Here is a 12,312-nt window from a genome sequence, read left to right as displayed (position 1 = left end):
TTTCATTTCCTTGATGACATGAAAATGTTCTTTTGGTCAGTCAGTCTCCCCTCCTCCCCCACTCCGAGGTTCACCAGTGAGCTCCAACCCTGCTGTCAGGATAGACCAGTTCCAGTATTCAATATGAATTGTAGCTCAGTCTTGGGCATTTTCTGAGTAGATCCTGTTGTAATAATCGTGCCAATTCATAATCTTGCTCAGTGGCTCTTTGATGAGGCTAAATAAGGCCACTGAACTCCTTCAGTATCAACCCCAAAACTGAACAGTATGACAAATAGGATAGCTTCAAAAAATTGATGGTTTACAACTGCTAAATTGGGGCCTATGGATGTCAGTGGGACTGCTCACGTGCTGCTACACCTTGCAATGGAGGCTTAATATGTACAATAGCACCTCAGATTGAGAGTGGATTGTAATATCAGGTGAGAAAACAGTGAAATTTTCAAAAGCACCTAAATCTCACAACCAATAGGAGTTTGGCACCTAAATACCTGTAAAAATCTGGCTATTAGGTTCTTAAGTCTCATATAGACTTTCAATGAGGCATAGACCCTTAAGTAGTTCTGTAAACTTCAAATGTGACACTGATCGCTGCCTTCTTCAGAAGTTTAGAAGTCGGTAGCAAGGAGAATATATAATACTGGAAAAGCTCTTAGAGGGCCTGAATGCATATAATGTGCAGTCAACTTCTATGGACAACTGGGTGGAAGGATCATTCATTTTAGATATTTCCCAAAATATGCTTGGGTGGCTTCATAGTTAATGACTTAGCATCTTCCCACTAAATGGGAGCTCAATATTCAAATGCTGTCATGTTTTCCTCTCCTTAAGTAGGAATGTCTTATTGGGGGGGATGGGGATAGATGAAGAGAATGGGAGTTTTGGGCTGCTACCTTGGCAGTCCTTCTGAGCCAGTTTGGGGTTCTCAGTGGGAGCCTGGTTCATGTCCCCAAACAAGGGAAGAGGAGATGTTCTGAGTGGAAAGGTGGTGGTCTGCCCTGTTGGGTAGGAACAATTCTTGGTGGGAAGAAGGAATACTGCTGTACCTTTTCTGTAGCTATGAGCTCTGACTTCTGTTACCTGTTTTGAATCCCAGAAGAGCTATGCTGTGGATGAGGCAGAGAAGTTGGAGAAACACTGGGCTGGGCACAGGGAAATATTTAACTTGAGGATGGGGTTATAGACTTATAGCTTTTAAAGATGGAGAAGACCTATTGTTTATCTAGCTCATCTGTGTGGGGCTTGTGCAGATCCCAACTTCCATCAAAAGGGCTTTAATATTTTTAGTAATTCTCTTTAAAGCAAACAAACAAAAATCAGTTTTCTCCCCCTTTCCTTTAGGAGGTGAACAGAACTAGTCTAGCCACCCAAGCTAGTTTGTATAATAAATGAGACCGTTATGTAGTAATATTTTAAAATATTCTTATGAGGTTAGCCCTGGATTTTTTAAAAAAGAAAGTAGCCAGTTAAGTAAATGCACACTGCCAGTGTGATTTAACAAGAACAAAATGCCGTTCCTGCCTTCATAATCAGATTTATTTTAATATCTTGTGGAAAATGCTTCAGGAGTCAACTACAAATATGCTTTAACTGCTTCCTTGCTGTTTTTGAAACAACAGTATTTTCATAGGTTGTTACCAGCTACATGGGACACCATTGGGGGTGCATTTTGCCCCTTGTACCTGATACATTGGTCAGCTCTGAAGAATGCTCTCCTGTTTTGCTGAAGGATGTAAACTTCAAGTGAATGCAATAGTATTGGGGGTGAACCTAAACTGAACTTCAGCTATAGTTTTCTTTGGTGGTGGTTGTAATAATAGTAGGCAGATGTTCAGACAAGTCCACCTTTTTCAATTTAAGTTGACAGGGTTATTTTCAAAAGTCCCATAGAAAAGTTGCTGGTTTTTTTCCTACCCCATCAATGACACTTCCATTAGAATGTACTACAACCGGCAGACCTTTATTCCGACTTAAACTTCCAGTTTTGATACAAGACTTAGAAATCTGCTCTGACAGCCTTTACTCTTTAAAAAAAAAATTTGCCTGAGGAAAATCCATAATTAGGGTAAAAAAAATTAGAAAATGAATTATTTTATTGCTTGAGAAGTTGGGGCAAATAGTAATGACATTGGGGAATTCATGTTCTCAAGAAGGCAAGAGAATTCACCAAGTGGGTATGAGCAGCTTCCAGTACTAAACATTTTTATGTTTCTTACTGCAGCTAATTTCTAAGCGTCTGGAATCAAGAAAGGCCGGCTTTAGCAGTGTTTCCAGTAGGCACCTGTGTATTAACTATGCGAGCTCTCGCCTATTTAGGTCATAGCTCATAATAGTTTCTACTTTGTGAAAGCCTAAAAATAAAACCTAATTAATATAATCTTAAATGAAACCTTTCTCCATCTTCATAGATTTACAAAGGAGTGTAATTGGGATTAAGGAAAAAAAAATTTTTTTTATCTCCCCCCACCCCCTATACTTTAAACTGTAGCTTAACACTGAAGAAAGACTTCACTGTAAGTAAATGCTTACACAAAAGATATTCTTGCTAATAATTTACTTTAATTTCTTTCTGGTTGGGGGTCTTGTGACTTGAGCCATACAGACAGAGCTATCCAAGCATCAGCATTATCTATGTGTGGCATCAGGAGGATAGTGTTGTTATGTAAGTAAATGGTTATGCAGAAAAGAACATCATGAAAAATGTATAGTGTGTTTTTGCTTCAGTAAGTTGGTAGCTCTGGCGAATGGAGCAAGATTGACAATTCTGGAAGCCGAAGTCCTCTCTCTATCCACAGAACACACACAGCATAGGCAACAGGAGACTCAGCTTCCCCACAGTGCCCTTCAGGTGTGCCTTCGCCCTGTTCTGGAGGAAATGCTGCGCTGGGCATCACAAAATGGGGAAGAGATGGCCAGCCCTCTGTGGAGATAGAGGTGGTTAGGGACTATTTAGAAAAGCTGGACGTGCACAAGTCCATGGGGCCGGACGAGTTGCATCCGAGAGTGCTGAAGGAATTGGCGGCTGTGATTGCAGAGCCATTGGCCATTATCTTTGAAAACTCGTGGCGAACCGGGGAAGTCCCGGATGACTGGAAAAAGGCTAATGTAGTGCCAATCTTTAAAAAAGGGAAGAAGGAGGATCCTGGGAACTACAGGCCAGTCAGCCTCACCTCAGTCCCTGGAAAAATCATGGAGCAGGTCCTCAAAGAATCAATCCTGAAGCACTTGCATGAGAGGAAAGTGATCAGGAACAGCCAGCATGGATTCACCAAGGGAAGGTCATGCCTGACTAATCTAATCGCCTTTTATGATGAGATTACTGGTTCTGTGGATGAAGGGAAAGCAGTGGATGTATTGTTTCTTGACTTTAGCAAAGCTTTTGACACGGTCTCCCACAGTATTCTTGTCAGCAAGTTAAGGAAGTATGGGCTGGATGAATGCACTATAAGGTGGGTAGAAAGCTGGCTAGATTGTCGGGCTCAACGGGTAGTGATCAATGGCTCCATGTCTAGTTGGCAGCCGGTATCAAGTGGAGTGCCCCAAGGGTCGGTCCTGGGGCCGGTTTTATTCAATATCTTCATAAATGATCTGGAGGATGGTGTGGATTGCACTCTCAGCAAATTTGCGGATGATACTAAACTGGGAGGAGTGGTAGATACGCTGGAGGGGAGGAATAGGATACAGAAGGACCTAGACAAATTGGAGGATTGGGCCAAAAGAAATCTGATGAGGTTCAATAAGGATAAGTGCAGGGTCCTGCACTTAGGACGGAAGAACCCAATGCACAGCTACAGACTAGGGACCGAATGGCTAGGCAGCAGTTCTGCGGAAAAGGACCTAGGGGTGACAGTGGACGAGAAGCTGGATATGAGTCAGCAGTGTGCCCTTGTTGCCAAGAAGGCCAATGGCATTTTGGGATGTATAAGTAGGGGCATAGCGAGCAGATCGAGGGACGTGATCGTTCCCCTCTATTTGACATTGGTGAGGCCTCATCTGGAGTACTGTGTCCAGTTTTGGGCCCCACACTTCAAGAAGGATGTGGATAAATTGGAGAGAGTCCAGCGAAGCGCAACAAAAATGATTAGGAGACTGGAACACATGAGTTATGAGGAGAGGCTGAGGGAGCTGGGATTGTTTAGCCTGCAGAAGAGAAGAATGAGGGGGGATTTGATAGCTGCTTTCAACTACCTGAAAGGGGGTTCCAAAGAGGATGGCTCTAGACTGTTCTCCATGGTAGCAGATGACAGAAGGAGGAGTAATGGTCTCAAGTTGCAGTGGGGGAGGTTTAGATTGGATATTAGGAAAAACTTTTTCACTAAGAGGGTGGTGAAACACTGGAATGCGTTACCTAGGGAGGTGGTAGAATCTCCTTCCTTAGAGGTTTTTAAGGTCAGGCTTGACAAAGCCCTGGCTGGGATGATTTAACTGGGAATTGGTCCTGCTTCGAGCAGGGGGTTGGACGAGCTGACCTTCTGGGGTCCCTTCCAACCCTGATATTCTATGATTCTATGAAATGCCTTTAAGCAGTGGGAGGGTATTTCTGTCTTCATTTCTATTCAATCTTTGGCACCTCTTCCCTGGTAACAAATACCAGTCAGTACCACTTGTGGTAATTCTCTGAACTGGACTTTCCGCTAAGGTGTGGAGAGAGGGAGAGTAACTCGTTTGAACTAAAATTCCTCTGGATAGTCACTGTTGCAAGTAAGAGCAGAATTTGACCTTCAATCTTTTTCTTAGCCTGAAGTTGAGCAGAAGTTTAATTTTTGAAATTCTTACCTGGACTTTGGTGTGTGAACCCTGAAAGAACTTACCTCTTCTCCAGTGGGATTAAAAGAATGTTACCACTAACCAAGGAAGCCTTGGTGTCTGTGTAATTATTCTCTTCTTAGTTTGGTATTTACTAAAACTTCATGCACACTTAAAAAGTTGTAACTGACAAGGATGCACAGAAAGAGTCCACAAAATGTTTTGTGACAAGTATGTGTTGGGCTCTGTAGTGAGGACTGTCTCTTGCTAGAAAACAAGCAAAAACCAAAAAAGGTGTTGTATGCTGGGGTTCTGGGTGCAGTGGAGAGGATAAGATTCTGATAAATACAGATCACCACAAGTATAAAGTATCTTAAGACAGAAACTAGGGGGCCATATAGAGGTGATCTCTGAAATGTTGGTGAAATTGACAAAGCAACATAGAAACCCTCTTCGGAATTTTATAGTTCACACTTCTGTGGAAATGTAGGCAGCTGTGGTGTGTCTGGAAATATGTTAAGAACTAGTAAACTAAACTTTAAGGTTGGGGGGTGGATGTGGGGTGGGGACTGATCAAGAACAGGATAAGAGCACCTTTTAGAAAGCAATGAGAAGTTGATATACCCAATAATTGTGAGCTGACATAAATATTTGTTTTGAAATTGAATTATATTTACATGCAGTTTTAATAAACGTCACCTTTTAGCTTTCATTGTGGGGGTCATAAGTTTTGTGCAGATCTTTTGCTGGATGATTTCATTTCCTCCTGTCCTTAGGGACAATCAGAAGTGCGTATCTTAACAATGTGTCCTTCTGAACTTTTGGCATACTTCACGCTTGTGTTATTATGTGGGAGTGGGGTGGAGGAAACAGACATATATATCTGTATCCTCTTGTTCTTCCTGTATTAATGTTTTAAACAAAATCCCAGAGTTCAGGAGGGACTGTCTGTCTGTCAGTCTTCCAGGTTCAAAGCCTTTTTTGCAGGTTAGAGAACCAGCAAGTGAAAACATTCAAACACAAGAAATGCTTGGTGAGCTGTAATTGTAAACATCAGTGTGGCAGTGGGCAAAGATTGTTCCTCTGTCTGGTGTAAAAACAGCGCAATAAGTAGTCTGAGCTTCAGGGAATCTGCATTCCTACTCCCAAGCATGGTTGCAGTGTTTTGTCATTACTCTCTCTCTCTCTAATTCGTGTACACCAAAGTGAATGCAGTACTTGTATAGCAGTTCAGAGCCAGAGAGAGAGAGAGAACATCACTACATCGTGTAACTAATATGTAAAATTATACTAGTATATTTAGGTTGATTGTTAACGTTGTCAGCCTGATTTGAGTGTATCCTTTTTAAAACCATGGGTTTTTCCCCTCCTTCTCTGTAGTGTTAAACACTCTCTCCTATAACTTCAAAACAGACTAATTGTGGGATTTTTCTTTGCCTTCCTGACAGCAGTGCTACTGAATTTAGAACTCAGGGTGCCTTGATTTGGTAGCTGATGTCGTATGCCTCTTAACATCCGTGATGCAGGTATTACATTAAATTAGCACTCTGTGGCATAAATACTTACGCTTTTCTCCCTGGCCTATTGTTCTAACTTCAGGCCAAGTATAAAAATGAAGAACCAGCAGTTAACAATCATCTCTTGCATTGACACAGCCCAGTTCTCCTCTCTTACACCCATGTGACTCCACTGTAGTCAGTGGAATTACTCCTCTCTTATACCAGTCTGTGAGAATTTGGAGACACATTTGTTTTTTATTGTAGACTGAAACCCGCTCGCCCTTACTTGGTCCCTTTCCATTTTTCATGCAGGCTGATAAGCAACTGCTTGTGTATTTGATGGCAATGTTACATCCCGGTCATCGGAGGGTATTTATTGCTCAGAGTATTCTGGTCTCTTTCATTTCCACTCCTTGGTGCTTTGCTCTGAGATAGAGCACTGCAGTAGGGCTAACTACTTGGCCTCCTCTGTGCTTTTAGAAGTCAGTTGCTCCTATGGATTCTACAGACAGAGTAGATGAGCACAGTGGGAACTGGAGCTGAATATTTGATGGGGTATTTGACAAAAAGAATCAGGGTTTTTATTAAAAAGAAAAGGAGGACTTGTGGCACCTTAGAGACTAACCAATTTATTTGAGCATGAGCTTTCGTGAGCTACAGCTCACTGTACTTCACCATGTGTGTTGTAACCCTTCTCTCAAACACTACAGAGATATGAGGGGTTATATAACTATCTAGCTAGATAGCAGAAACATTAGTCATTAATATATTATTTTAGTATTAAAACAATCTTCCATTTCCACGCTCGTAACCTGATCTTTTAACCTATTCTAAGCCAGCAGTAAGCTGTGCAACAGCATTGTCGAGGAAGATAATTGTTTCTGCCATAACTGCCCCAAATCTAATTGCCTGCAGCAAATGCAAGCCACAAATCATCATGAATGATCCTGCACGGCAGTGAGTGAAATATGACTGGTGTGACCTACTTCATTTGCATATTAAATGTGCTAGACATTTTTATGGTTTTTTTTCTTGTTTCCTAGGAAACCAATGCTGGGGTATAGTAGAGAACAGTAATTGCATGGAGGGTGCTGCATGTCTGAAGCTTTGTTCTTTTGTAGACAGGAGGCTATAAAAGGGGAAAGGGCTGGAATTTTAAGAATATCTTTAACAAAAAACAGGACAAGGGTGTACATATTTTATGCTAATGAACTAAGTTTCCAACATTTCGTACAAAAATGCTCCAAATATCAAACAGGAATATTTATAATGTAGTAGGTCATTTGGGTATGACTTGTACAAAGGGTCATTTCAAGGCACTACTAAAGAAACTGAATGCAAATGAACATGAAGCTGGCTAGTCTGTTTTCATTGTCCTTGCCGAACGCGTGCAACAACAGTGGTATTTGTTAGTGGGTGAATTAGACATAATGAAATGGAGAATGTTGTCAGAAGACTGAGCATGTAAGTAGGAGAGGGAAACTAGATGGAAATAAAAATTAAATTAGTGGTAAATCTTGGGAGAGAAAAGTGGAGATTTCAAGAGAATTGAGTACATTTAGGGAGAGAATAAAACAGTTGTGACCCTTCAACTAGTGGTGGGGGGAGGAAAGGGAGAGGAGGAGAAGGGCAAGAGAGAGGCCTGCTTTGTAACTGTGCTGTGCAACTCATTTAAAAGCGACCTCTTAGCTTTGCCTGTACTACAGAATTTTACCATTGGGGCTTGCATGTAGTAATGTGTGAGGACGTGATAAAAGTGCTGCAGAGCCTATTGCACAAGTCTCGGTGCAGTTTCCTGGAGCAAGTGCTTAATACCTATGATATAGAGAACATATGACTGCACCTGTTCTTGTTCTTGGTTTGTTCCAATGGATGCTTTGACCTGCATGAAGAGCCAGGCATACATTGTGAGATTCAGGAGCTTCTGCTAAGCCCTCTTGCTTGCACTGAAGATGCCATGGTGAAGAGTTGCAAGCCACTACCTGAATGATTCTAGGGCTGGAGGTTATTGTGAAGAGCACTGCTCCTGGGGGGAAGTGGTGCTCGAGGAGGTAAGGCGCTTTATTGATATGTCTTTTACTTGATATGTTGTTGTTGTTCTTGGCTGTTTCGCTGACATAGCTTTTTCCCCTCCTTCTTCTCATCCCATGCAGTGTACTGAGAACAGAATGGTGTGGGCCCGAGTTTGGAGGGATAAGATCCAAGCCAGGTAGCTCCACGAAATCATGCCAATTTCTTCCCCCACCTCCTTCACTGATGGCCCTGTGGGAATTACAGACAGTCAAGAGCCCCACTGGGTTATGGGCAGGCATGGGGAGGTAAGTAGAACTAGAGGATGTACCTGGGAATGGGTTAATCCCGTTAAGTTTCAATGTTGGTTGTTAATGATATTACTTTTTGTGTTTTCAGGAATCTGGGAGAGACAATTGTCTCACTCTGATGCAGGCTTCAGGTCACCATAAGGTATTTGTGTATAATGTTTACTGTCCTTTCTCTAAGGCTGGTATTTCTCAGGAGCTGAAGACCTAGTGATGCTAAAATAGGTCTATAGAAACATATGTATATTTAAAAACATTTTTATTATGAAGTAAAATTTCAGAAAGTTTTATTTGTAATATACAATAACAATTCTAAGGCTTTGAAATAAATTTTAATTTGCATGTAAAAGGACTCCATGTCTTGAATATTGGGGTGGAGGGAAGCACAGGGCAGAGCAGAGGTCAGCCTAGAACTACCTTGTATGCACTTGTGCCTGTGTTGATGTAACAGCTGCATGGTTTTACAGGTGATACAGCCATTAGGTGTCACTGAAGGCTGAGCAGGAGCATTATAGGACTATGCTAAGAGGACCATATACTCTGTTGAAGCAGCTGCACCAGCACTTGCTGACTAGCACAGTGTGGTGTAAGGTGAAAAGGTGGTGAACAGCGTGGTGTTTAGCTTTGCTCAGAGGAAGCACAGTAACAACCGTTGTGTGAATGCCTGTGTGCTAATGCAAGCATGTGAGTGTGGTGCATGTGCGTGGATGTGTGTTGAGTTGCAGACATGCCAAGAGCTTGCAGTGGTGCTTAAAATGCCTTACAGCTGTGCAGCAGACAAGGCTTGAGAGCCGTTAAGCTATAGGGATTTTTGCACAACAGTTCTGTGGCTATAATTGATGGAAACCGTGGTGGGGAAAATTAACAGGATACAAAGCTTTAATTTATTTGCCATTAGCAACACAGCAAAGCCTCTTAAGCAAATATGAGGCTTACTTTTCTCCAGAGTTAAAGGTAATTAATTTATTTTAGTTTTTCACTCTCCAAGGCTTTGGAGTCCATAAAATGCTAGAAATGAAATTTTTCTTTGTATTTGTGTTTAGTTCTCAAGAATGCAAAAGCCTGAGCAGCTGCCATTCAAGTGTCATCGTCGTAGCTCTATCTCCATCCCAATGCGTCGTTGCCCATGCTGTTCCTATCCTGTTTGACTTCTGAATAAAGACCCGCTGAAACTGTGTGGGGATTTTTTTTTTTTTTTTTCCCCCCCTGTTCTTTTTGTTAGAGCATGGACCAAAATCTGGTCTCTTATCCAGGCTTCAAACCCATGTTTATTAATAATTTATATTGGGGTATTGTTCAGAGGCCCCAAAGGAGATGGGGTGGGAGGGCATTGTGCCAGCTACTGTACAAATTCATAGTGAGAAACAGCCTAAATAGACAATGGATGGAAGGAGAGGGAACAGATGCACAGAGAACTGAAGTGACTTATTGGGGATTGCACAGAGTGTCAGTGGCAAAGCGAGGAATAAAACCCCTATCTCTTGAATTTTAGTTCAGTGTACTTCGTTGCTAGACCACACAGCCTCTCAGTGAAAGAGATATTATCAGTTTATTGCACTGCTTTCTCCTCCGTGAGTGCTTGGGTCTGTGTGCTGTTATTATTCTACATGTTTCTTGTGGTAAATGCCATAATATTAGGTCTTGTGGTACATTTGCCTAAATCACTTGTGTATTTTGTGTGTGTGTGTGTATATTTTTAGTTTTAAAGTAAAAGTTACTAAGTGAGTCTAAGGTGATTAGTAACCCTCTCTACTTAATCTTTAGTTTTATCTAACACTTGTCAAAGGCCATGGATTGACAGCCTAGGGTGCTGAATTCCTTTATTTATCCACAGAACAAATACAGTGTGGGTAGTGACAATGCAAACTTCTCTGTGCTGCTTTGTCAAGTCAATATATCAGATATTGCCCACTTGTTTATTTTTCCTAGAGTAGTGTGTGTCTCATGAGGGAAAGTGGATTTTGAAATCGTTTAACCCAAATGATAAATTCTAAGTGATGTCAGATCCTATAAAATAGGTGTGGAAGTAAAGGATGTGGTAGATGCAGTGTGAATTTTGTAGTTAGCCTGTGCTGAGGCTGCTTTATTTCTCGGCCATGTGGTCATGTGACTTTCTCAGCCATTTGTTAATTGGCCAGTAGTTTTTGCCAGAGAGAGAGAGAGAGGCAATAGATTGGACTCTTCCATTGCTCCTGCGTACTCAAGTAGCCAGGGATGTGCAGAAAGAGAGAGAGAGAGAGAGAGAGAGAAAAAAAAGGCTCCCATTTCTACCTATGCTTGCCTCGCAGACTATCTCATGTCCAGTCAATACTGTGTATTGAAATGAAACACTACACATTTCTAATTGTTTATGCAGCAACCTTTCTGTGCTTAGAGCACATCACCCCAGTGCCTCCCTTCAGTGGCTTCCATAAAATGCAGAAATCAAATTTAAGGAGTCTGGTCTCCTCTGAAAAGCCCTCCAAGGGACTGGTTCAAGTTGTGAAAGGGGCAGCCTCCCTCCATATGACCTCCCATGACAGCTGCATTCCATTGGAACAATGGAACTGTCAAGCTCAAGGGCAAGACTTTTGAGAGCAGGAGACAAAGCCCTCTCAGCAGCTAGCTTACACTGTACAACGTGCTACCAGAAGAGACCAGAATAATCACAAACTTCAGTGCCTTTGGCCCCGCTTTCATACAATACCACTCCCCAAAATCCCAGTGTCTGGGGTTAGAGAGCGGGAAAGCAATAGATCTGTGTATGTTCACGTTACTGCACGTGTCAGGAGCGTGGTTACCAGCATGATGGCCACTATATGAAAACCTAGGTAGGTAAAATAGTATAAAATGTTTGTTACATTGCCTTAGCCAGTTGGATGGTGCTGGGCTGTCTAGTGGTGTAATAGATATTCCGCTTGTGAATGAATGAGCCATTCATGAAAAGCTGGAGATTAAGTCAGTGTGTATCCGCTCCCCTCTACTGCTTCTTCACCCCTCCCCCCCCAAAAAAGGGGGGTGGGTGGGAGTGAGAATTTTCTTCCTTGAAATGAGAATATTGTATTCAGTTATTAACATGGATATCTGCACAGTAGAAAAAGGGTAGCTGAGCATCTGGCAGGGAAGATCTAGGTTGCTCTTCCAACCTAGATTAATTTTAACCAGCATGAATAGTGACCATAGCAAATTTTGTGGCATGTCAACAGTAACTTACTGTACCAAGGGTACAGTAACTTACATTGTTACAAGCAACTGTATTCCCCCCTCCCCCCCCCCCCCCAAATAGTTTGAAACCGTTTCTGCCCCCTCACCCCCAGACAAATCTACAAGGAGGTTTTAATTTAACCAAGTTCACATAACAAGTCGGGTAGAATTGTGACTAGAACCTGTCTCCCAACTCCAAGTGAAGCACCCTATTCTCTGGCTTACTGACTTAGTTTTACAATTGCTCCAGCCTGAGTGAATGAGAGGGTAGGGTTCATCCAGTTATTACTCATGAGCTACTTCTTTTTTTTTTATGGTGCCTGCCATTTACACCATCCAGTTATTAGCAGACAGTAGCCAGTGTAGAATCTCAGTAGTTTATAGTATATTTACGTTACTTGTGTAAAGAAGCATTTGATTGCACATACAATAATGCACAGACTCTAGGCTCACCGTACATGTTATGGAATGTTGGATTAATCACTTCGGGCAAAATTTGTATCACTATGGAAACATCCATTGAAATGTGTTGGTGTTTTGTTTAAACAGATTACTACATAAATAGA

General features: G+C 41.9%; 1 protein-coding gene across 3 annotated transcripts in view; it reads left to right on the top strand.

Moving 5' to 3' along the window:
• TSPAN5 (tetraspanin 5) overlaps nt 1-12,312 on the top strand; it is a 117,791-nt gene that overhangs the window by 28,668 nt on the left and 76,811 nt on the right. The window contains exons 2-4 of one of the 3 annotated variants that reach the window (XM_073340759.1): nt 8,138-8,296; nt 8,399-8,563; nt 8,655-8,708. The exons of 1 other annotated variant lie outside the window; for it this stretch is intronic. In XM_073340759.1, the coding sequence (XP_073196860.1) occupies nt 8,471-8,563; nt 8,655-8,708 (147 nt within the window). In that variant the 5' untranslated portion in view covers nt 8,138-8,296; nt 8,399-8,470. The remainder of the gene's footprint in view (nt 1-8,137; nt 8,297-8,398; nt 8,564-8,654; nt 8,709-12,312) is intronic. One more of the 3 variants, XM_073340758.1, reaches the window with a different exon arrangement.

This window comes from Lepidochelys kempii, chromosome 4 (genome assembly GCF_965140265.1).
Source record: "Lepidochelys kempii isolate rLepKem1 chromosome 4, rLepKem1.hap2, whole genome shotgun sequence".
In the NCBI taxonomy this organism is placed as follows: Eukaryota; Metazoa; Chordata; order Testudines; family Cheloniidae; genus Lepidochelys; species Lepidochelys kempii.
This window is presented reverse-complemented; position numbering and strand designations above follow the sequence as displayed.